The 24,598-nt window shown below is 45.1% G+C and overlaps 1 protein-coding gene across 3 annotated transcripts in view; it reads left to right on the top strand.

Moving 5' to 3' along the window:
* SFMBT2 (Scm like with four mbt domains 2) overlaps positions 1–20,409 on the top strand; it is a 117,037-nt gene extending 96,628 nt beyond the window's left edge. For all 3 annotated transcript variants that reach the window (XM_036400643.2, XM_036400642.2, XM_054514819.1), the window contains 5 exons: positions 5,238–5,413; positions 7,003–7,175; positions 10,060–10,308; positions 12,034–12,162; positions 14,176–20,409. In XM_036400643.2, coding sequence (XP_036256536.1) covers positions 5,238–5,413; positions 7,003–7,175; positions 10,060–10,308; positions 12,034–12,162; positions 14,176–14,316 — 868 coding nt within the window. In that variant the 3' untranslated portion in view covers positions 14,317–20,409. The remainder of the gene's footprint in view (positions 1–5,237; positions 5,414–7,002; positions 7,176–10,059; positions 10,309–12,033; positions 12,163–14,175) is intronic.
* Positions 20,410–24,598: the final 4,189 nt, after the last annotated feature.

The raw sequence follows: 24,598 nt of genomic DNA, 5'->3' as shown, positions 1-24,598 counted from the left end.
CAGCTCTCTGGCTTCTGTGGCTGGTCTCTTCACAGAGCAGTGCTTGGTGGTGGTGCCAGCTTGTCTGTGGGCAGTTTGAGTACTTTTAAGAGTGGATGGCAGAGGATTGACATGCCCCAAGACTGTCTGGCTACCCTAGGACTTCTTTTTTTTTTCCTTTTTAGTTTGCTTGAGTTGCTCCATCCCAAAGTCTTAATTGCATTTGGTTGTTCAGGAGCAAAAAAGAAAATAGTCATGAAGCCAGATACTGTGGAACATTCAAACAGCAAATGACACTTTCCACCAGGTGTGACAATGCTCCAGAGTCTTAAACAGAGACCTCTAATATGAAACATAGGTCTGCAATGAGCAACTTCCAGCTCCATGGGCTCTGGATGGTGCCTGTTGCTAAGGGTGACAGCTCCAGCGCCAGCTGTGATGGGACACTTCTTGTCACCTTCTTTCTGATGTGGGCTGGCACCTCCTTGGATCTTGGCAGTGCTGTTTGTCTGCAGTGCCTGCAGCAGGGTAGAGCAAAGGGGTAGGTGAAGAGAAAGCTGCTTTTCCCACTGTTCCAAATGCAAGGTTTTGCACTGCCAGGAATGCATTATCTCAGTCCTGGGGCAGCCTGTGTTCAGTTCACTCTGCTGCCATGAGTGACCACTGTGGAATCAATTACACTCACCTTGCAAAGAAGATAAAACAATTTAGATTGTCCAGAGAGATGTGTTTGCAGTGTGTGATGGCAGCTGCTTCCCATCAGCGCTGCTGGCTCCGTGTGAGAAGAGTCAAACCTGATTTATTGGTGATGATGAGTTAGAAATGTCAGGCTTGATCCTCCTGGGTTCCCATGAGGGCCGGTTGAAGCTGTCAGCATTCAACCCTTATAGTTCTGATGCTCTTAAGTGCAGTGCCTACATCTTGATTTGCCTTCCCAATTTTACATAAAATGCTTAAGGGACTTCATGCTTTTCAAGGGTTTTCATTTCTAAGGGCTGATAATGGGGCTGTTTGGAATTACCCATTTTTGCAGGGCTTTGGACATAAACAAAAGCAGTGTGTGCACAAAGTTGTCTCCTGGGTCTTGTATGAAGCCCAGTTGATCAAAATAATAAAGATGAGTATTCCTGAACTCCTTCATTAAATGAAATCCTGAGAACTGCTCAAATCCAGTAGCTGAACTCCAGGAATATTTACCCCTATGCCAGACATCATTGCTTATTTATGAGGCAGCATTTCAAAGAAAGCCTTTTCACTGCAGCTGCTTTAGAAGACTGCCTTTAACTTGTGATAGGTGAGGTGTTTGAAATCTTCTTTGCCTCAGCCTTTGCTAGTGAAGGTTTGCTCTCAGGCTTCCCAGGGCCCTGATCCTGTTTGAGGGAGTGAAGTGTTACCCACAGTAGGTGGAAAAGAATCTAAAAACCCTGGAAGCAAAGTGGATGTGCACAAGTGCATGGAAGCAGTTGGGATGCAGCCAGCTCTGCCTGGGAGAACTGGCCAATGTCATTGCAAGGCGTGTTTGGAAGTTGATGAGGATGAGGGAAGAATCCTAATTTTTGGAAAAGACAATTATCACACCCCTCCTTAGGAAGGACAAGAAGGAGGATCCAAGTAACTATATGCTGTCAGTTCAATTTTCCTGGAAAGGTTATTAGCCAAATCATCTTGGAAGCCATTTCTGAGAACGTGCAGGACCAGTAGGGGACTGGCAAGAAGCAAAGGGTGAGTTGTGCCTGATGTGATGAGGTAACTGGTTCGGGGTTGAGGAAGAAACAGTGGAAATTAATTTGTGTTCATTTTGAGCAAGGCTTTACAAGCCAGGATCAGTGGAACGATTTAAACCTTTTATTTCTCTAATCAGGAGACTTAATGAGACAAGGCCTTAGAACCAGAGCATTCCAGTGCCCTTTCTGAATCCGGTGTTCAAGAGTACAAAATGCCACTGGAAGATTAAACAGCTTTGAAGGAAGTTAACTCCTTATGTTTGGCAGACTTTAAGGTAGACAGACAAAATGGAAATTTCTTTAAAAGAGTAGAAAGGAGTTTTCAGTCCCCCAAAAGGAAATTGAGACTTTTTAGTTGCTCAAATTAGTCTCAAGAATTGTCAGAACCCCTTAGAATGGGACTTTTGAAAATGAGGTTCTCAATGTTCTTGCTTTTTGAAGTTTTTCAGCAAAAGACTTTCTGTGTCATCACACAGCAGTCCATAACTGGAGTTCTGGAAGGCACTATGTTCTCATGAGCCTCTAATCTATTTTAGGGAGTTTCAACAGAAGAATTCTATTGCAAAGTGCTGTTCATTTAATATTTTTGCTCGTGGATCAGCAAGTGTATTTTTCATGGAAATAGTTCCAGCCTTAAGGTTTTCTCTGTGTTTGGCATCTGAGGGCAGAGAAGGGGAAAGAGGAAAGAAAGATTCTTTTGGTTTTAGCTGGAAAATCTTTTTTTCTTTAAAAAAAGAACAGCGATTTCTAAGAAAACCAAAAATATTATCCTTGACACAGCAATTTTCTAAGTCTCCAGTGGTGCCATGCTGTGCATGTAGATACTTGCTGCTTGCAGGTGGTTGAGAAGATAGGAACCCTGCTATAAGAACATAAATGGGGGCATCAGTAATTGGTAACTTTCTGAGAGATGCTAATGGAAAATGTTTTCTGACAAAGGAGCTCCTACTACATGGCTGTGCTAGAAGCAGCTCAGATTACATTTGGTGGTGCCTGAGTTAAAAAATCTTTAGTGTGTGAGGAATATGGAAAATATTAGGAGAACCTGGTTTATAGGTGAAAGAGGTGCTGCCAAGACCAAAATGATGTAAAAAATATTGCTGTGGCCAGTGCTAACACCTTGGCTTATTGAGACTGATTGCTGCAGTCATGGAGATCTCCATTTTGCCATCCTCTCTGTTAATTAAAATGTGTGTTGCATTCAAAGCAGACGATGAAATCAGTCAGTTGTTCATTTTCCTAGTTTCATCTTTTCCTTTCAGCAGGCACTGCAGTACAATGGGTCCTTCCTGGGCAGCCAAACACAATAGGAAGCACACAGTTAGAAAAAGTCAGCCAGCCTTGAATAATACCCATCAGGCAGCTTTCTTAGCTTATAAGAAAGAAGATCAAGAAGCAATTTGATTAGAGTGCTTTTGCAGGGAAACAAAACCAGATGCAGTCTTTTCATCCTAGTGCTGAAAGTCAGAACAAGGACAAATAAATGTGAGTTAAATTCAGATGCATCCAGACATAAAATGAGGTGTAGGTACAGGTGCTCCCCGTGCCACGATTCCTCCAGTGGGGACACCCTCGAGGCTGGTGCTTGTCTGGTAGTGCTGTTTTAGTCCAAGCAGAGTTATTTGGGTCCAGCTGAAAGCAGCACAGTGAAATCTCTGAGAGCAGACTCACTGACCAAACAATCCAGGCCGTCGTTAAACTTCATGGCTGCTGGAGAAGTAATAAGTGCAAGAGTCTTTTCAAACACGTTGAAAAGAAATAATAAAACTTTCATAAGTAGATGCATTTAAATGCCTGTGGCATTTAGTGGTTTTGTTATATCAGGTATTGCCAAGCCCTGCTCAGCCAGCCTGCCTCTGCAGCTGTTTCATGGGGAAGCTGGGATCATAACAGTGCTCTGTACCTGAAGGGAACATTTTCCCTTTTACATCATCTGTCCAGGTCTTTAAGGGTGTGCGAAAAGTTGGCTCATGAAGTCATTCATGCATTCAGGTGAATGAATCCAGGATTGTCCTGGCACCAAAAGGGGTATCAGAGCCTGGCACCTTGCAGGAATGCTCATTCACATTTTATGCTGAGGTGGTAATTTGGATTGTGACCTGAGCATGGTTGGACTGGGATGTTCTCAGACTCAAGTTTCATTTGGGTTTCCCCTTTAGAACACTTAATGTGCCACAGTTTCAAACCCTTTTCCCACACCTCTTTTTTTCAGAAAGAGCTGTCTGAATGTTTTAACTCTCTGGTCACATCTTTATTTCACCACCTCCTCCTCTTCCTCTCCCATATCTATCAGCAGCTGCTAGGAAACTGCGGATCTTAATACACTGACAAATGCTTTGTTTCATTTTTCCTGGTGACTGTATCTTTCTCTTTCCTTGCCTCCCATCCAGTAATCTTTCTTCCACTGTTGTTCCCTCTTTTCCTTTTGTTATGTGTTGCTTTTCCCTCCTCTGAGCACATTTGTAATGCCAGCACCGGGCTCTGGCATGGTTGTTCCTCGTGTTGCATTCCTCAGGATATGTAAGAGATGTTTTAAAAACCTTATCTCACTGTTTACAACAGCTTGCTGCTGCTGTTTAATAAATTACGGGGATAATTGGTTTTCCAGGGTTCCCATCTACTACAATGTAGTACAGCAGGGATGTAACTGTATCTTTCTCAGCCATTTATCACTCAGAAACACTTCATATGAAACACTGAAATAAACGTTTCAGTGGCGTAGCAAATTTAAGACAAACCTTTCATTGCAGGTTTCTGCTCCAAGCATTCCCTGCAGGAATCAGTTTTTAGGACCTGTTGCTGCAGCCCTGTTAAATAACTCCAGAGACTCCTGATGAGTTCCTCAGGTTTTGTAGTGCCCACATCTCAGAGTGGTGAAGTCATCTGGTCCTGGGGTGCCAGAGATTGGTGTTTCACCCAGATACTTCTTCACAACGAGTGTGTCCTGATAGCCACAGCTGGCACCATGAGTCTTGGGGATTGTTGGGAGCTGGAACATGATGTGGGAGCAGGAAAGATGGCAATGGAGAAAACCAAAAGTGCACTGGGGGCTTAGAGAGTTGAGTGGTGACCAGAAAGCTCTGCAAGGTGTGTAAGCATCTGATCATGGGTCAATATATGAAGAGAGACTGCATCCCTCTCCCAAAACCTTTGCATTAGTTCACAATAAGGCCTTGCTCTCCTGTGTAGTATCCTCACCAAGCCTACTGAGATTTTTTTCCTTATCTTGCCATATCTACAGATATATCCAGTGTGCACATAGATTCCTTCCCAAATCATGTCCACACCTTCAATTTCCTTTCCTTTCTCGAGTCCATCTGAAATGGAGCCACTAAAAAAAGTGGCTTTTAAAATTTCTTTAAAAGAGTAGAAAGGAGTTTTCAGTCCCCCAAAAATGTTCTGCCTGCATTCTCAAGAGAGTCGCTCTCCCAAAGGTCCCTGGGGAGGATCTCTCCCGGGCAGAGAGGGGGTCTGGTCTGCAGCACCACAGGATTTTGCTGGATGGGTGACGTGGGGTCCTGTACTCCTCCCTAGGTACAGGGGGAAGACGTACAGGGCGACCGTGAAGATCGTGCGCACGTCGGACCAGGTGGCAGATTTCTGCAGGAGGGTCTGTGCCAAGCTCGAGTGCTGCCCCAACCTCTTCAGCCCTGTGCTGGTGGCTGAAGTCTGCCCCGAGAACTGCTCCATCCACACCAAAACCAAGTACAGTGAGTATTGGGAAAATGATCTTGGTGCTGGCTGGGAACCAGAGAAGTGGGAGGTGGTGTGTGGTGAAGAACAGGAATTGTGTGATACGTTCATACTGATGAGGATTCATCTCATCTAAGAGCAGTTGTTTAATCCTGAGGCCACCACAGGTTCCCTTGGAATCCTCTACCAGAAAACTGTCCCTCTTACTCCATCCTAACACATCTGTTTGGTGGTGTGTGGTGAAGAACAGGAGTTGTGTGATATGTTCATACTGATGAGGATTCATCTCATTTAAGAGCAGTTATTTAATCCTGAGGCCACCACAGGTTCCCTTGGAATCCTCTACCAGAAAACTGTCCCTCTTACTTCATCCTAATGCATCTGTTTGATAGCCATCACTTTTTGGAAGTCTTGAATCTTCTTCATATCTAAAGTTAACACAAGGAGCACATAAAAAGAACCTGCAGTGGGGAGCTGAGATTTTAACTTGCTACATCTAAGACAGCTTTGTTAGGTGAGATGAATCCTCCTTGTAAAGAGTTTCTGGCATACACACCAGCACAGGCCAGAACCACAGTGCTGAGGTGCTGGAAGGTTTGAACACTGACTCTCTACTCAGAGTGTTTAATTCTTAAACATGATCCTGCCTGTTCAGGAAGGTTGTTGTTAGTGTTCAGTTCTTTTTGTTGTCAACGTTATTGGTATTATTGGCTGTCAGACAGGTCAGGAAAGTGGAAGGGAGTGTTGTCCTTCTTCCACAAAGGTTGCAAAAAGCAGTGTAATTGACCTAAAGCAATTCTTTGAGTTTGGTGCCAGTAGAAGGAGGAACGTGCTCAGGGGGATACTGAGATCCTTGGGGATGGGTTTCTCTAGAAATCTACACCTGAGCTGGAGTCCTGGCTCCCACTCGTAGCAAATGGAGAGCTGGAGGAGCTCCAGCTGAGGTTGTCCCATCTCAAAGTTGATGGTTTATGTGACTGGAAGAATTTTTCCTCAGAAATCCATTGATTTGCTGAAAGGCTCAGTTCAGTTATGAACTTTGCCACAGGTGCCAAGGGCCATTTTAATTGTCCTGGGATACTCTAGCTCGTCAAGGACATTGTGTCTTTCATCCCCAGAGTGTGTCAAAAGGCATTTAATACAAACATTTAATGTAAGGTCAGAGGACTTAATTTCAGCCTGGTCCACAAAATAGTTAAAAGTAATAAAAATCCATTCCTTTGTACATGATTGAGGCTAGCTGGCCCTCTCTCCTCTCTGCTGAAAACTTCAGCAGCTTTACCTCACACAGAACTGCATTGGATCAAATCTGGAACTTGTTGGCCTCTTTCCCTCCAAGTCACTGCTCAGCTCTGCCTAAACACATTGTTAAATCCTGAAGTCTTCATTCATCATCAATAAACCTGGATACATAAGAGCTGTAACACTCTGTGCTAGTCCAACATGACCTATTTATGCTGTACAATTTTTTTTTCCCCAAATCAATTTATTTTAAAGTTTAAATTGCACTTAAGAGTACATTCCTGAAACTGTAGCAAGGAGCAAGCCAAGGTTCCCTTCTTTGGTGGTTAAACTTTTTAATGGGCATTGTGCTTCATTTCTCCAGCTTATTATTATGGGAAGAGGAAAAAAATCATTAAGCCACCGATTGGGGAAAATAACAACCTGAAAAGTGGCCATGTCAAGCCAGCCAGACGCAGAAAGAGGCGGAAATCCATCTTTGTGCAGAAGAAAAGGAGATCATCAGCTGTGGATTCCAATGCTGCAGGCTCTGCAGAGGTTTGTGTCACACTGGATAAATCAGCAAAAACCCCTTGGTCTCTTCTTCTTGTCTCCCATTCTGCATTTTCCTTTAGGGGGGCTTCTCAGCACACCTGAACACTTCCAGTTTCTATTTTGGATCTTTCCTTGCTGCTCTCTTCCTCTACGATCAGACTGGTTTTACTGGGGCAGTTTGGGGATTTTTGCCTTGGCCATTTCAGAAGTAGCAAGCAGATTTTTTGCTCCCAGCCAGCTTACTGGCTGACATGCTCTAATATCTCTTTTTATTTTATTTCCTTCCTTAAAAGCGGGCAGATGAGCCTGTTGGATGCTTTGCACAACATTTAGCAGAGTGAAGGAGCTCTGTGATCCTTGCTTAAGATCTCCAAGTATTGTAATAAATAATAATAGCTCATAGCCATTTTCGTTTCAAGGAATTTTGTATATTTTTTAACTATTCCTAATATTTTTGGCTCATAACATCAAGCCTTAGCATGCAAGCAAATGGTTTGTGTCCCAAATACATGGAATTTGAGGGCTCAGTCTTTCCAGTCTGCTGTGTGATACAACAGGTTCTGAGCCTCAGCAAAGATTCATATCCAAATTAAACCTGGAATAGACTTAGCTCTGTGTGGGCTGTTTTCTGGGGGCTTTTCCCATGGTGGCAGTAACAGAGCTCGTGTGGTTTCACTTCCTCAGCTGAGTGCCAGTGATTGCTGCTTTGTGCAATGTGAAATAAAATTGGTTTACTTAAATTCCCTCCACTTCAGCTAGAGTAGGTTATTTTATTCAGCTTTCAGTTGATTGCCTGCATCTTCATGGCTTGGTCCTCATTTAGGTGTAGTTCTGCTTCATTTCCTTAGATTATACCTGCTTCAAAGGAACTTAAACTTATGTTAAGCCTAAATCAACCATTAGCCAAGTTTTTCAACCTTTCAGCCAATACAACTATCTTTGTCTAAATTGCTCTTTCACTCAAGACCTGAGCACATGGCTTTGGGTGCCTGCTCACACTTGGAACAGAGATAAGCTCTCAAAGCCATTTGGGCAGGTTATATATATCTATAAAGTCCAAAATGCACAGTTTCCATCAGTTGGTGAGTGTTTGTAAAGCCCTGTGTGACAGAAATAACAAGAATCTGGTATAAGGCTTCAAATGAACTTAGGGCTTCACCTCCAGCAGTTCAGTGTTGGGCTGAAAGCAGGGAAATCTGGGTGAAATCCTCTGTCCTGAGTTTTGCAGAAATGTCACTAAAGAGTCCTATCTTGAACATCTAGCCATTTTCAAAAGGCACCAAAATGTCCCTTTTTTCAGGAGCAGTAACACCCTAACCAATTTGAAGCAATGTGAAAGTTTAAAGTCAAGTTTCTGATTTTATTTCATCTCAGTCAACCCGAATTTCATTTTATCCTCTTAGTATTTTCCATTTCTCCTCCTGCACATCTGCAGTGCCACAAGTTTTGAGATACCAGCCCAGGATAGGAACGTTTCATGCCAGATGAGTCATTGCTGTTGACCTTTAGTGATGCACCTTTGCTGGGTGCAGGGTCCGGACAGCACAGTCCTCTCTGGGACAGACTGCCCGAGTTCCTGAGCAGCTCTCAGCCACAGGCAACCTCAGCAAGCTTAGGTGAGATCAGCTCTTTTATTACTGTAGTGATTTAGTGATTTTCAGCTCATTGTGGTTTCAGCCCTTTCAGCTTGCAGGTGCCCAGGCAGGCAGACACAGGGAGAGAGAGGAGAAGGCTGTTTGGAGTTCCACAGTGATGTCTTTATTGATTCTTCTGAGAAGGGTTCCAGTGACAGCTCTTCTACCAGAACCAGGCTAAACCAGCCCTTTATATAGGGTACAGGGGGATCAGAAATGGTCCAGTGGCAAGGGTTAAAGGAAAGTGATCTATAGGGTTATACAGAGGGTTCCAAAAGGCAGGAGAGGGGCTTCTGGCCTATTCACCATGACTTGGCATTTCCTATCTTTAGGCTTCTGCACGCCAAGGGGCCCTTGCAGACCCAGGGCCTGCTACACTTTAGTTGGGAGGAGAAGAAGAATTTCCTGCCATACACCTTTTTTTCTTCTGCATTTTGTAACGAACCTAAATGTAGGGCTAATTCACTTACTGCTGTAACGAAAACTAGATAATTCACTTAAAATAAATGTTACCCCAGACCAGCACAGCCATGGGAGTGCAGTCTGCCCCATCCATGCCTTTGGATCTGCTGCTGTGTCCGTCTCCCGGGTGCTGTTTGAAATAAACACAGGCAGGAGACTTTTCTCCTTTTTCATGCCTCTATTAAAAGTGATCAGCTCGGGTGGGGAGAACCGACGGGTCCGCGCTCACACTGCTGCTGCTCCCAGGAGTGATTCAGGGGAGGAGGCAGAGAGCAGCTTTGTCCACTGGTCTGTGGGCAGAGCTGGGGATTCCGTCCTCAGGAGAACATCAGGAAATCCCTTGTTCACTTTTTTGGCCTGACCTTCAGGGTCCTGCCTCTAGCCGAGGTCCTCCTTGGCTAGGGCAAGCGTCTCTGCAGGCTCTGGACTTTGTTCCTCACGTCCAGACATCACTTTGATCTCTTAATTCTGTGTTGGCTCGTTGTTTTTGGGGTCTTTTTGGTAAGTTTGGTGGGGTGGCTTTCCCGTGGCATGCTGGCTCCAAGGTCCTTTGCATGCCCTCCTTTCACTGTCCGAGAAGGGCCATCCACCTGGCAGCAGGCAGGGTGGTACTGACAAAAAGGGGAATTCTCAACAGTAGGCATTTAACAACCACTCTTTAACAGGTGATTACAACATGAAGCTAACAAAGAACTCTCCTCTGCCAGCAACCAGCTCAGCTCGTAACTCTGCAACCTTTTTAGAAAAATGGGTAACCTTTATTTCTTTTACTCACAACACTGTGCGTGCAGGAGAGCGAGGAGGACGAGGCGGACGCGATGGAGGACGAGACGGGCAGCGAGGAGACGAGCTCGGAGCTGCGCGATGACCAGACGGACACGTCCTCGGCCGAGGTGCCCTCGGCCCGGCCCCGCAGAGCCGTCACCCTGCGGGCCAGCACCGAGCTGGACAGGCCCCCTGCCCCCGAGAGAGCGCGCCGCAGCCGCAGGGCCCAGCCCCACTCCTGCAGCGAGGCCGACAAGGGCACGCCAGCCAAGGAGGTGAGTGCGTGTTTCATAGCGCAGTTCATCCTAAATGAACCTTCAGTGCTGGCATAAACACGGGCAGGAGACCTTTCTCCTTTTTAATGCCTTTATTAAAAGTGATCAGCTCGGGTGGGGAGAACCAACGGGTCTGTGCTCACGTCGCTGCTACTGCTGCTCCCAGGAGTGATTTGGGGGAGGCAGAGTGCAGCTTTGTCCACTGGTCTGTGGCAGAGCTGGGGGTTCCATCCTCAGGAGAACATCAGGAGATTCCCTTGCTTTTCAGTTCAACATTTGAGCTCCTCTGTCTAGCCAGCATCTTTAGGTTAGGGTGATGGTAAAAAGGCCTTGGCGGATACTGGATTCTGTTCCTCACATCTGGTCATCACTTTGATTCGTCAGTTTTGTGTTGGCTCATTGTTTTAGGGGTTTTTGGCTAGGTTTGGTGAGGGGTCTCTCCCATTGCATGCTGGATCCGATGTCATTTGCATGCTGACTCAATGTCCCTTCCCCTTCACCGTCTGGGTGCCATCTTCCAGGAAGCAGCAGGGTGTCACTGGCAAAAGGGGGAATTCTTAACCATCAACCACAGGTAGTTCACGAAAACGACAAGTGATTACAACAACAAACAGCTAGAACTCCACCCTGGCAGCAACTGGCCCAACCTGTGAACTCTGCAACCTTTTAAACAAAATGGGCAGCTTTTTCTACTCATAACAAATGCCAAACTTTGCTGCTCTGAGGAGGGCAGCCCTGCCCTGGTTCTCCACTGTTGGACACCCCTCCAGCTGTCCTGGATGGCTCGAGCACCTGTCAGGGGGCTCAGAGACCTTAGCACAGAGCCCAAGACCCTTTGATTATGACCCATGGAAATAATTACCAACCTCGTATGAGGATCTGCGAGCCATGAAAGTCTAAGTAGAATGACAGTTAGTTTGTCACAGGGTGAAAAGTAGAATTTTGGGGTTTTTAGAATGGGGTCCCAAGATGGAGGAATTCGGGCATGCCTTGTCCTTCTTTCTCCTTCTCCCTAGCCTCCATCTTCTGGGTGGTGGTGGCACTTTTTGGGTTGGTTTAGGGTAGAGACAGACTGTCTAACATAGGTGATAGGTATTGGGAAATTATTGTAAATAATGTACACGTAGTTTTTAGTATAAAAAGACAACACCACCCTGAAGGTGGGGAGTGTGCCACTGACTGACCTGATGGATGGAGCTCAGCAGGTCAGGAAAAGAATGTTACAGATAACAGCAAATAAACAACCTTGAAAAGCAGAACAGAAGAATCCTGATTCCTTCAGCTGCTGGGCTGGGAAAAGAGACTCTGACACATCTCAGGGTCATCCTGACCACAGAGACTCCGAGACTCCACAGGAGGTAGTTTGCTTTATGATGTCAAGAATGACACAAGAAGAGGTGAGAGACCCAATTGCAAGAGGAGAAAAGAAGGGCTTATTACAAGGGATTCTTAGGTTTTTATAGACCGATAGGATACATTCCACTTGATTGGCTAGTTAATAAAAAACACCTTTCTCACACACCATCCTGGAGAAGAACAGAAAAACAAAGTGAAAAAACACCACCTGTAGATTGTTTGTACTAACAATCTACATTCGTTATCACATTCTTACAACTCCCTAAAAATTCTTCCAAGCCACTGGGCTAAACAATTGCCATTTCTGTCTCCCTGACAGGCTGGCATCCACATGATGAAAACCTTTCTTTGTTATTTTTTCCCTCACAGGAAATTAAGCCAGAAGAAGAAGAGAAGCTCGTCCTGGACAGTAACCCACTGGAGTGGACTGTGACTGATGTCGTGAGGTTTATTAAACTCACTGACTGTGCACCCCTTGCCAAAATATTTCAGGAGCAGGTAGAATCCTTTTGTCACTTGTCCCTTTGTGTCTGTGGTGCCTGTTCATGCTACAGGACATCCCACCTTGCTGGCTGGGCCTGGGGCTTGGGTACAGAGGCTATGACCAGACTCCAGGTCCATCAGGCCGAGTTATAACACCAATTCTGGCAAGGCATGAAAGCCCTACTTGAGTCAGAACCTTGAGTCAGATCCTCAGAGAGTCCAGAAACTCAATTGCCTTGTGGAAAGCTGGAGGTTTAGTCCTTTCATGCCAAGGTCCACGGTGCCATACTGATGTCCCATAGGTAGGAACCTCAGTGTAAAAACAGGTCATGGTTACCTGGTACACTCTAGGCTTTCTCCAGGCCACATGGGTTCCATCCTGTTCTAAAATACTGGCCTGGGAAGCAGAAAAGTGCTGCTTGAAGCCTAAACTGGCTGTCTAAATTTTGCTATTAACACCCAGATGTCCAAAGTGTGTAGACACCTAATTCCTGACTGTGTTCCTCTGAAGATCTGCCAGTCAGGCCTTGGATGACCTAAATTTAGGAGATGCCAGTCTTCTCCTCATTAGGCAGATAGGTTTGCAGGAGCAAAGCCAGTGCTCTTCATCTCAAGCCAGTGTGAGTGTGTACAATCTATGTGGAAAGAGCCATTCCTTGGCAAATGAGTCGCAGCCACTGCCGAGGGTAAAGGGCAGCACTAACGAGCTGTAGTTAGGAAAGAACAAGTGTAGTTAATTAATCAGTGGTGTGGCCAGCTGCTCACTGAACTGTCTCTGATTCTTCACCATGGATGACTCCAGCTGCTGTGGCTGGGAGAAGGTGGAGGGTGAGTCTGGAGCGAGTGAAACTCCCCAGAGCAGGATGCTGCAGTTGCTGTGTCACAGCGAGCTCCAACCATTTGTTAACCAGCCTGGAGCAATGCCAGGGCTTGGAAGCCAAGCCTGTCTCCTTTGCCAGAGAGTTTTATAGTGGCTTGAATCAAACACAGATGACTGGAGCTTTTCCTTGTGAAGCCCTGGTGCAATGGTCTGTGCCATCAGCCTTCAGTGGAGGATGGACTGAGCTGTGGACAGTCTTATCAAAGCAGCACTTCAGGTGTCTAAATACTCCTTGTCTAAATCCTAAGTCAAAATCTTAACTCCAAGTCAATTTAAAGTGCTGCCTAATCAGGGCTGTCCTGGGGAGTTTATGTTGGCTGTGAGTTGCTGTGCATAGACTCTGATCCTCCCTAAAGGGTTAAAAGCAGTTTTGTGGCCTGATCATCTCAGTCTATTAAAGAACAAAGACAACTCGAGCTTTTTATTAAGAAGAGGATCATAAAGCCAGCAGAGGTTCCCAGTAAAAGTGCTCATCCAGGGTACTGGTTCATGGAGTTTGGTGCATAGTTATGCTTGAGGGGAAGACGTGACCTGCAGAGGTCCTTTGCAGCCTACACCATTCTGGGATTGTAGGACATTAGAGATTGCAAGGGCTTTGTGTGTCCAGGCCCCTCTCTTGGTCATTCAGCAGTGGAACAAGGCAGGTCCTGGGTGTACCTGAGTACAGGGCATGGAGCAAGGCAGACATAAACCTGTGCTGAGCAATCCTGGCCAGAGGAGGTGGGGAAAGGGTCTGACTTGGCAGTGGGACCAGCATCAGTTTGTCCATTCTGCTCCCTCCTCTGTCTCCTGGAGTCTCTCTGCAGCCTGTCCCCTGTTTCAGTTCCTCAGGCATAAAATGGACTGATCAGATCTCTGTTGGCTCTGCAGAGGTTCTTTAGGTGATCCCTCATTTCAGCAGCTGGGAGGCTTTTCCCAAGCTGGGGGTTAAGGTGATAACCTATGCAGAGACACTAGACAACTTCTGAAAAACCATGTTGTATCTCAGGAAAAGGAGATGAGCAATGTCCAAGTGGGAGAAAAAAGCAGAGGATAAAAGAACTTAATTTTTAGGGCAAACTGCCCTTCTTGTTCCTCCAAACTTGCTTATGCATTCTGCCCTCCAGAGTCCACAAACAAAACCATTTTCCCTGTGTTTCTTTCCCCAGGACATTGATGGCCAGGCCCTCCTGTTGCTGACACTGCCCACGGTGCAGGAGTGCATGGAGCTGAAGCTGGGCCCAGCCATCAAACTGTGCCACCAGATCGAGAGAGTAAAAGTTGCTTTCTATGCACAATATGCCAACTGACTGCACTTCTGCATTCCTTCCTCTCCTCCTCCTCGTTCCCTGTCTTTTTTACCATTTCAGCTTGTTCAAGGGGTTTTCTTCCCCCCTTTTCCTTTTTCTTTTCCAAGAACAAGTGGAATTGGAAGCACTGGGAGCAATCTGCAGGGGGAAGAAAAAGAAACACAAAAAGAAACGAGCTACAAATGGAACTAAATTTTCTGTACTTGTAAAGCACATGGAAAGACTGCTGGCATCTCTCCTCATGAGCCTCTCCAACCCATTGCCCAGTGGTGCAAGGCCAGCATGGATCAGCTGATTTGTCACCAAACCAAACCTACCAATGGCAGACACGTTCCCAAGGAGAAGGGTCAGACATTCCCAGGTGGTCATGGTTTGTCTAGGACAATTTCTGGACATGAACATTTCTTTTAGACAGCTCTGACACTCTTCTTTCATATTGAAATGTAAGTCATCATTTGTAGCATTACCTGGGGTTTAACTGCAAGTTTGATCTTGGTGATCTTGCAGTGATCTTTTTTTTTTTTTTTTTCCTTCCACCTCTCTGGTTTTACAAAAGGAAAAAATGTTACACCAGGCATATAATGGTTATTCCTGACTGAATTTTGAAAGGGGATTCAACCCATGGTCTCTGTGATACCAGACAAAAATGCAGGGGTGGCACAAGACCTGGTGGGGCAGCAGCACACCCTGAGCCACGCTGGCTCTGCACAATCAGCTGGAAATCTCTGTGATGGGATCTGTACAATGCTCCATTCTTGTACAGGAACATGAAGGCTTTCATAGTCAAAATCTTAACTCCAAGTCAATTCAAAGACCTGTCTTTGATCCACAAGGAGACAGCAGACTGGGATCAGGGACTCCTGCTGACCCCTGTGCTCAGAAGAGCCTGCTGACCCACACCAGGCTGCAGCTGCTGCATTCTCCTTCACTGGTTTCCTTCTTGAATTCTCTGGAGAAGAGGGAGGACCTTCAGATATAAATATTCTGGAATACATGCAGATCTTGCCCAGAGGATGTTTTAGGCAGGAAGCATTGACTCTGCCATGCATCACTTGGGAATTCCTGGCTTGTCTTTCAGCAAGTTTCCTGATTTGTCACTGAGGAATGGGATTGGTGCACCTGCTGCAGGCTGGACCAGATGCTGAGACTTCATCAGAAATGTTCTTACATGAGAGATGAGCAGGACTGGATCTGTTCTCAGCTGTTGCTTTGTTCTGATGATCTTCTTCAAGTTTTAATTGGTTCAAGGCAGTATTTGTTGCCTCTGCATCAAATGCTGGGGTTTTGTTCTTCAGAAATCCAGGAAAAGGGTTCTGTAGTGGGGCAGATGTTAAAAAAAATGGGGGTTTGACTGTATTTCCTGCTGACAGTGAAATGTGTCAGTACAACTGATTTGATAACTGCTTTGGATCCCTCTCAGGGTCCCCTGAAAGTGTCGCTCAGTGTTTCACCTCTGAAGACTGAAGGATTGAGCCCAGCAAAGTGAGAGAGCAGCTGAGAAAATCAGGGAGGCTGCTTCTGCCAGCTCCTCCTCGCTTCAGCCCAGTCCTGGTGTTCCATCTGTCAGCAGGAGACAGCTCCTGGGAGGATTCTGTCAGGAGAACTGGTGCATGAGGACATTCCAAGGAAGAGAAGCAGGAGGGCTGTTTGCTAAACAGCATCCCAGCGCTGATCCTTTACTCATCAAACCCAGCTTCTTCTGCTGCTCAGATGTTCTTGGAGTTTCTGGCCTCTGGGATTTGTCAGAGACATTTCATGCCTTCTGGGACACACTGCAAAAATGTCATTTTTTGTCTCCATCAGCCTTGTAACTGTAGATATTCCTATGGCAGCTAATTGCTTGTGGAGGCATGACTGGGGAGCAGACACACACAGACTCTGAGAGCAACCAGCTCTAGTGCTGGCCAGCCAATGAATGGGTGAAGCATTGAGCCAAGAACATGGGAATCTTTACTGGCTGTTCAGGGAAGTTAAATCATATTCAAAACTCGAACTATTCAACAACAACAAAAAAGTTTTAATTTTATCTCGCGCCGGCTCTTTTATTCCTGCGGATTTCTCTCCCACTATCTGTCTTTCACTTTATTGCTCTTCAGTGTTGCCTCATTTATCACTTTCTGTCCTCTCAGAGAAGTTGATAACCTGAAATCTTTATGCTGAAATTACCTTGGGTGGTAAATGCTTTATTGTTTATCTTTAGTCTGCAGGTTGGGAAGAGTATTGGGGTACTGTTGGATGTTGCTTTGGTTGCTTTCCAGAAAAGCTGGAGCTGAACTTCTTGGGTCATTTCTTACAAAAGTGGAGAATGAGTGGTGTGGAGTTCAACTGGACAATGTGCTCAGATTGAACAGAGATCAGAAGGAACTAATTGCCTTTGCCTGGACATAATTTCAATTCTGGAACATCTGTAAAGCTTTGGAGTAATGTACTTAAAGGAGATGATGGGAGTCCAGTCTTGCTGGAGTAAAATGCCACTTCACTTTGCAGTGTACAAGTGCAAACCACTGTAAGTTTGTGGGATTTTTTTGTTCCAGACCAGACTGATTCCAAGTTGAATTCAGAGCTGTTGCAGTTCCACAGATGCACTAATGACAGTGGTGAAGCCACATCTCCCCTCCCTGTTGTGAATTTGGCATCCAGGCCTGAAGTTTGCTGTGTTGCCAGCTGCAAAAATGCCACTGCTGAGAAGTGCTGAGCTCATGGTTACCCCAGGCCACTGCCAAGGGCTGGGGAGCAGCCCTGCTCTTATTTCTGGGCTGTTGGATGCTGACCTTCAGCACACTGACACAGACACTTTGCTCCCACAGGAGGGCTGTGCAGGTGTTCCTCGACTCTCTTCGGGCACAGGACCAAAGATGAGCATTTTTGGAACAAAAATAGGGGGCTGGAGAGTGTATGGTGCCTGCTCATCTTGATCTGCACTGGCTTCTTTGGAGCTTGCACTCAGGCTGAACAGATCCATGGGCAGGTCCCTGCTCCCTTCACAGCCCTTGCCTTGGTAGAATCAGCCAATTCCCACTTTTCAGACCCAAAGCATCCATCTCTGAAATGGGATGAAATCATTAACTTAAGGAATGTCCATGATTTCCTGCTTGGTTGTCCTGCCTTCTTCCTGCTATCATGGATGCTCTTCAAGAAAAATGATATTTGATTTCAGGGCTTTTCTTCCTTTTTCAGCTCACAAGCACAGCTGCCAGAATGACCAAACCCTGGCTTTTCCTACTTCTCAGAGGCACAAAGGCTTCTCAGCTCTAGGAGGATTTCAGGGTTTCCAGCTCTTTTGTGTTACCCATATTCCATAACCCTTTATCATTGGGGCCTGCAGGGTGCAGAAACCTCCTAAAAATGCTGTGTGCCCTCAGAAAACACCAAAATCCAGGCACAACCTGTCCTTAGTGAATTATTCAGTAGATGCATGTCCTAGCTGAGATGGCCTGACCCACCCTCACAGATGTGTTTGGATGCCTGGTGGGATTTAAAAAGTTTCTCAGTGGGGCACCTAAACTCCTTTATTTTGCTCTGGGCAAACAGCTGATTTGCCTTAAACTGGAAAGTCACCATTCCTTGGCTTTAACCTTCAGCCTGTTGCAGTCCCAGTTGTATGGTGTCCCCACCTCAGCCTTTTGAGGGCAAACCCGGCAATTTTGGGCTGCCATCATCAACATTTAGTCACCTTAAAGCCTGCCTTGGTCTTTTCAGGGCACAAAATCGAATTTGGCAGAGCTGCTGTGCCATCTCAGTGTTTCAGAAGCTCTGTGCAATCAGGGCACTTCAAGTACTTTGTGCTTTTCTGGTGCAGTGCATGTGGGAAACTGAACTCAGAGTGTTCCTCTCATTTCCAAATTCAAGTGCCAAAAGAGAACAACATGCTGCAACTGAACACCATTGAAACCAGCTTTATTATGCATGGATAAATACAGTCCCAAGGGCTCCATTTTGGTGCTAAGAGATGTCACACTGTATTTTCCATTGCTTGGGATTGCAAAGCTGATTCCTTACTCCAGGAAATATTTTCTGTAATCTGCAACATCTTGAACATTAGATTTATTTTTTTTTGTTCTCGTGACTGTACACTTTTTAACTTGGATACACTCAACAAATACTCCACCCACAATAGTGGGTGTTTTGGAGATGTTTTATACAGTATATTTATGTAAAAATTCTTTCAAAATGTGGATGCATGTATATTTTCCCCCTCAATAATATTCTTTATCACATCAGCTGACCCAGAACAAAAGGAATCTGTTACTCAGGATTTAATCCAGAAATAACTGAGGTTAGTGTTAGGGCCCTCAAGACGTGTGGGTTGTGGGACCAGTTTCTCTCACATAAAAGTCAAAAAGTCTGCACTTAATTAACAGAAAATTTAAATGCCTCCTTCTCCTAGCAGGAGAAATGCAGCTGCAGTCTGTCAGACTTCACAAGAGAGGGCTTGTGTCCTTAGGTGCTCATGAACTCCCTGTAAAGGAGCAGAAGCCTTTAATGGTCTCATTTATTCTTTGGTACAATACTCCAGCAAGAAGTGTAAATGGTGTTAATGGCTGCATATAGAATATGAGCCAGTCATCAAAGATGAGAATTTTATAGCCCAGCAGTGCTTTAAATGTCAGCTGTCCTGCAGAATAAGAGTGGTTTTGCAGTGATTTGGTGCCCTGCACAGGAATTCTCTTGCAGAAGACACATGAGCTGCACAAACCTGGGTCATAGTTACAAATACTCGTGGCCTTTCTCTTTTTTTAGTCTGTGGTGTTAATTTTTGCAGTGAAAAAGGTAAGTATTGATCACTGCCAAGGATGTGGAGAGGAGAGAGAGGGCTTCAAGAGGAAGGAGCCTGGAGTTCTGGACTTGAGTTGTCTTTGTGGAGAGGGACCTCTCAGAACAGCAGCACAGCTGGGATCTGTGAGCATCATCCCTGAAAGCTTTTCTTTTTCACAGCAGAGATGGTTTTTGAGTCCCAGCAGGGGCCAGGTGAGAGGAGGGAAAGAAGTTTGCAATAGACTCAGAGCCACAATACTGAAAGGTTCTCATTTTTTTTTCCCGGTGGAGATAGAGAAATCTGACTCAGATGTCTCTAGGCTCATTGGCTGCATAGGAGGGAAAATCAGTCTTTTTTCATTATACCCAACTCCTGTGTGTCTTCTGGAGTTTGGGAGCTGAAGACTCTTCTCTTGCACCTTCCAGACCTCCATAGGAAATATCAGGCTAAAACTTGAGCTCTCTCCCACAGGAAAAGGTGACGTTGCCCTGAGTTCAGGTTGTGGATGTGCAGAACCCTCTGCTCTGTGTTGTGGTGTGACAGGATGAAAATGCTCATTCCCAGGGCACCCCACCTGCTTCTCATTGCTCCAGCCTCTCTGGAGATTATGGACATACAAATGTCTGTAATTTATGCATTGTAAATGTGTGCATTCCATTTCCCAATCCCTGTTCTGCCAGACCTGGTCAGGATGTGCCAAGTTGTTCCAGCAACCTTCACCTTCAGGGACCTTCTTTCTGGAAAACACCTGGGGAATGGTACCATGACCCTTTCACATGCACAGGCAGGGGTGCCCCGTGTGTTCCAAGGGAGGTGAAAGCCTCAAATGCAGCCTTGGAGGGGAGCTGAGTCTTGTCATGTGCCTTGTGTAGGACAAGGCAAGCACTTAAACCCTCCTGTCTCTCCTGGAGCAGCAGGAATTGGCTCCACAACCAGCAGTTACCCTCCATTCGTGGTGGTGCATGTTGGAAAACTTTGAATTGTTCTGCATTCCAGTTTGTACTGAAGGTTTTGACTCCCAAGTTCGTGTACATAATCCCTTTGGTGTGTTGATACATATGTGTGTATATATATATGTATATATATGTGCGTGTATATGTATGTGTATATATATATACATATCAATCAATCAATGCTGGTGTTTTTACTTTTTCAAGTTCCCAGGGCGAAGGGCATGTTGTCAGTTTGCTGTAAGATTCTATTCTGTATATATGTTTCCATGTAAATAAGTGAAAATCTATATTCAGAGTTATATTTTAATTTTTATTCAGAATGAAATCCCTTTTTACTTGAAACAGTTGTAAGCCACGTTGTTAATAAAGTAACAATAAGTCATATATTGGTTTTTTTTGTTTGTTTGTTTGACAGGGCTTGTTTTGATGTATTTGTGTGTCCAGGCTGCCTGGATCAGTTTTGCCTTCACTGAGCCCCCAAACTTCCAGAGGTCCAGCACAACCTCCCTGGCTCAGCCCTCCGTAGGCACCAAGCTGAACAGTTTGGGTTTATGCATCTTGAAGTTCTTCCCAGCACCAGGACATGAAACAAGAAAGGTGGTGGGTGGTGAGGAGACACAACAGCATCCAAAGACCTTTTAAGGAAGTGATGGGAGCAGGGTGAAGGACAGGAATGGAAATAACTCAGGGAACAACAGGCAAAGGAGGGTGTAGCGACAGAGGAGCTGATGGCGGCAGGACAAGAGTTACAGCAGCACATGGAGTAGGGAGACAGAAAATAAAACTTCCCCAGGTTCACAGCAGCCACTGAAGATGGGGGAAGCCATTCTGCAGTGGGGAAAAAATAGCTGTGAATTGCAAAGGGTGGGCTTCAGACATACCTGCTTTGCCAGACAAAACCTTGTGTGCGTTGCGTGCCTCGTGTGATGTTTTCCCTGCGCTTACAGGCTGTGCTGAGCTTAAATTCCAGCTTTGCATGTCCTGTCACCTTTCAGACCTCTCAGTGGCATCCTGAGTCCTGCTCTAAAGGTCTCTGTTTGTTGGACAGGCTTGGCTACCCAGCATTTGCCACTGGTGTCCTCCCCTGTCCCCTGTGCCTCAGTGAATGGAGGGTGGTGCACACCCCAACAGCTTCCATTGATGTGTGCGTGGGAGAAAGTGAGCACAGAGTCCACAGAATTGGCTAACAAGAGTTTGGAGGACTTTGGTTTTGCTCCATTGTTGAGTTGTAGGGTCCCCAGGACAAAGAAGGAATTGAGAATCTGACTCCATGTTCTCAGAAGACTGATTTATTATTTCATGTACTTATATTATATTAAAGAATGCTATGTTAAAACTATACTAAAGAAAGAGAAAGGATACAGACAGAAAGCTTAACAAGAATAATAAAAACCCGTGACTGACTCCTCAGAGTCTGACACAGCTGGCTGTGATTGGTCATTAGGTCAAAACAATTCACATGAAACCAATCAAACATTCACCTGGTGATAAACAATCTCCAGACCACATTCCAAAGCAGCAAAACACAGGAGAAGCAATCAGATAATTATTGTTTTCATTCTTTTCTGAGGCTTCTCAGCTTCTCAGGAGAAGAAATCCTGGTGAAGGGATTTTTCAGAAAATATGACAGTGACACTCCGTCAATCCTATTTAAATGCCTCTTGTGGACACAGAAAAACCCAAATTTCTCTCTCTGTGTTCCATCATTTCTCCAATTTCATCAAGACTGGCTCTTGTCTATCAGGCAAAAACACAACCGTGGGCAAGCAAATGGGGGTAGAGTGACTTAAAAAAGAATCAAGCCATTGAAAAGTTGTTAATTTACCATGCCAACAAGTCTTGGGATGATAATCCTGTGGTCTGACTCCTTCTGATGCTGTCCTGAAGCCCAGGCTTTGGGAGGGACAGCAGTGCAGGTGGTCAGTGAAGTGACCTGTCCAGACAGCCTTGGGAATAGAGCACCAGAGCAGTGGGTACTGCTGGCTGCTGACCAGTGGCCTGCTGGACCACAGAGGAGCTCACTGAAAGGTGAAACAGAGAATGGGAAGGATTTATCAAAGGAAACAATTCTGCGGTGAATCTGATGATGACAAAACCGAAGGAGCAAAAACTTGAATGGTTCATGATATTCTTTAGGGTGCAGAGGTGAAAATACACCCAGGTATCTCCCCATCGCTCATTATATACTCATTTAAAAGTAATGCAAAGGTCAGACACTAGTTTTTAAATTTCTGCCCCAGCTCAGGCAAGACTCAGAGCTCTGCAAAGAGACAATTTTTGAAGAATATGAAGTGATTTTAGTCAAACCCTGGCAAAATACTCCAATGGAGTTCCTCAAAATTAATGACCAATGCATGAAATATCATTGCCATATATCATTTCCTGAGGGGAAGAATACCTACCAACCAGTCTTGCTTCTGGTATCACAGACTAAGATTTTGAAGAGACTTCCATTTTTAGTGTTTTTCATGTGCAATCTATTTGTGAAAGATTTCTAGATACTTGATTTGATTTGTTGACACAATCAAGCAGTCACGTGAGTGGAAGTACGAACATCAACATGTAGTCAACCATCCCTACAACAGAAACACCTACAAAACAAAAGTTATATTTTCAGGTCCCTGAGGAAACACCATTTTCTTTCCTGCATACAGAATGAACAAAAGCAGGTAGTTATATTTCACTCCCAAGCTTTTTAGACAGACTTTCAAGGCAAATAATTACTGTTTTTAATAACCATGTTGTTGCTGTTACTGCTGCTGTTGATAGCAGTTTTATTGCTTTTTTAATTTCAAGATTCATGCCTTTCTGTGAAATTTAATGATTCTCCAAGTCCCTCTACTGCTGCAATATTTACTTAAGACTGATACACCTCTTGCTGTAGTGTCTGTACTCAATTACAGCAACTTGATTTTATAACTACATCTCAGCTGAAGTTGTAATTATGCTGTCTTCTCTAATATGTCATAAAATCTTAAAACCAGAGGAAAAAAATAGTGCTGCAGGACACCTTGAGGTGTCAGGTTGACTGTTTCCCTCCACGAGGCAGGACCAATTAGACAAATCTTGTTCCTATTTGGCATTTGTTTAACCTGACCTTCAGATGGGTGTCAAAGTAAGACCTCCAGCAACAAGCCTTTCCCCAGCACTTCCACAGCATGTAAAACAAAAAAAGTGATGGCATTTGGATGATGAAATGTGATATTCTCAGGCAAAACCACAGAGCTGATGTCGCCATGGAGTGGTCATTTCATTTTGAAAAGCTTAGTCGGACTGGTGATTAATGCAGCAATTAATAAAAGTAAAAGCAGGAGATTTGTGGTTAAGATGGAGAAAGAAGGAGGGGAAAGGGGAAAGGGGAAAGGGAAAAGGAAAAGGGGGAAGGAAAAGGGAGAAGGAAAGGGGGAAGGAAAGGGAAAGGGAAAGGGAAAGGGAAAGGGAAGGGAAGGGAAGGGAAGGGAAGGGAAGGGAAGGGAAGGGAAGGGAAGGGAAGGGAAGGAAGGAAAGGAAAGGAAAGGAAAGGAAAGGAAAGGAAAGGAAAGGAAAGGAAAGGAAAGGAAAGGAAAGGAAAGGAAAGGAAAGGAAAGGAAAGGAAAGGAAAGGAAAGGAAAGGAAAGGAAAGGAAAGGGAAAGGGAAAAGGGAAAAAGATTCCCTGCCAAGGCAATCAACAGCCTCCCATGATGATAGCCAGCAAAGGACCTGTTCAGGGGAAGAAAGTGTTATTTATTATCAGCTTCATGGACTTGTCACTGAGACCTGGGGACCTTGCAGGAATCAGGGACTGTGTTCCCACTGGTTTAAGGTGAGATCACACTTGTGTCTAAGGAGGAGTGTGCTGGGGGAGATCACCACATTGAAATGCAAACATTCCTCTGAAATTCACTGTTGTTCATAGCTGGAAGGACCTCGAACATCCAAACTGTGAAACTTTCGGTTTGCACAGGAAAACTGCAAGGTCTGCTGAGCTCCTGGGTGTATGATTGACCTCAATTGCATTTTACCAGTGCAGTTTTCTGTTCAGAGCCTCCAGAGCAGAACTTTCCCTGGCCAAGGAGGGAGTGAGCACAGTGGGTCCCCAGCCACAGCCACCAGTGCCAGGCTTTGACCCCTTGTTTTTGTGCTCTGTCATGAGGACAATAGAGAGAAGCACAAAAGGAGAGAAGAACAGGAAACTGGACCATCTGAGGACTTCTCTGCCTCCAAGGATCTACTTAAGCCTGAAATAAAGCCCTGAAATATCAACTCATTGATATGAGGTGAAAAAAAAACCTCATTTTGTTCTGTGCTTGCTCAGTATCTACAACTGCTGGTGCCTTGGGGCTTGACTTCATTTTTAACCTCTATTACTACAAGTGATAAATACATTAAAGAGAATATCTTCAACCAAGAACCTGGAATAAATTCATACATCCTTTTTCAGTGGGGAAGCCCTGCTGTCTTCTCTTGTCACATGAACCACTGAGGCAGGCCAGGGTGATCCTGCACACCATGCTGTGCTGCAGTGAAAAACTGGGAATCTCTTTCCTTCTCCTCCTCCCTGATCCGGGGTCTCCAGCACACTTAAAAAGTCAA

This window comes from Molothrus ater, chromosome 5 (assembly GCF_012460135.2).
Source record: "Molothrus ater isolate BHLD 08-10-18 breed brown headed cowbird chromosome 5, BPBGC_Mater_1.1, whole genome shotgun sequence".
In the NCBI taxonomy this organism is placed as follows: domain Eukaryota; kingdom Metazoa; phylum Chordata; class Aves; order Passeriformes; family Icteridae; genus Molothrus; species Molothrus ater.
This window is presented reverse-complemented; position numbering and strand designations above follow the sequence as displayed.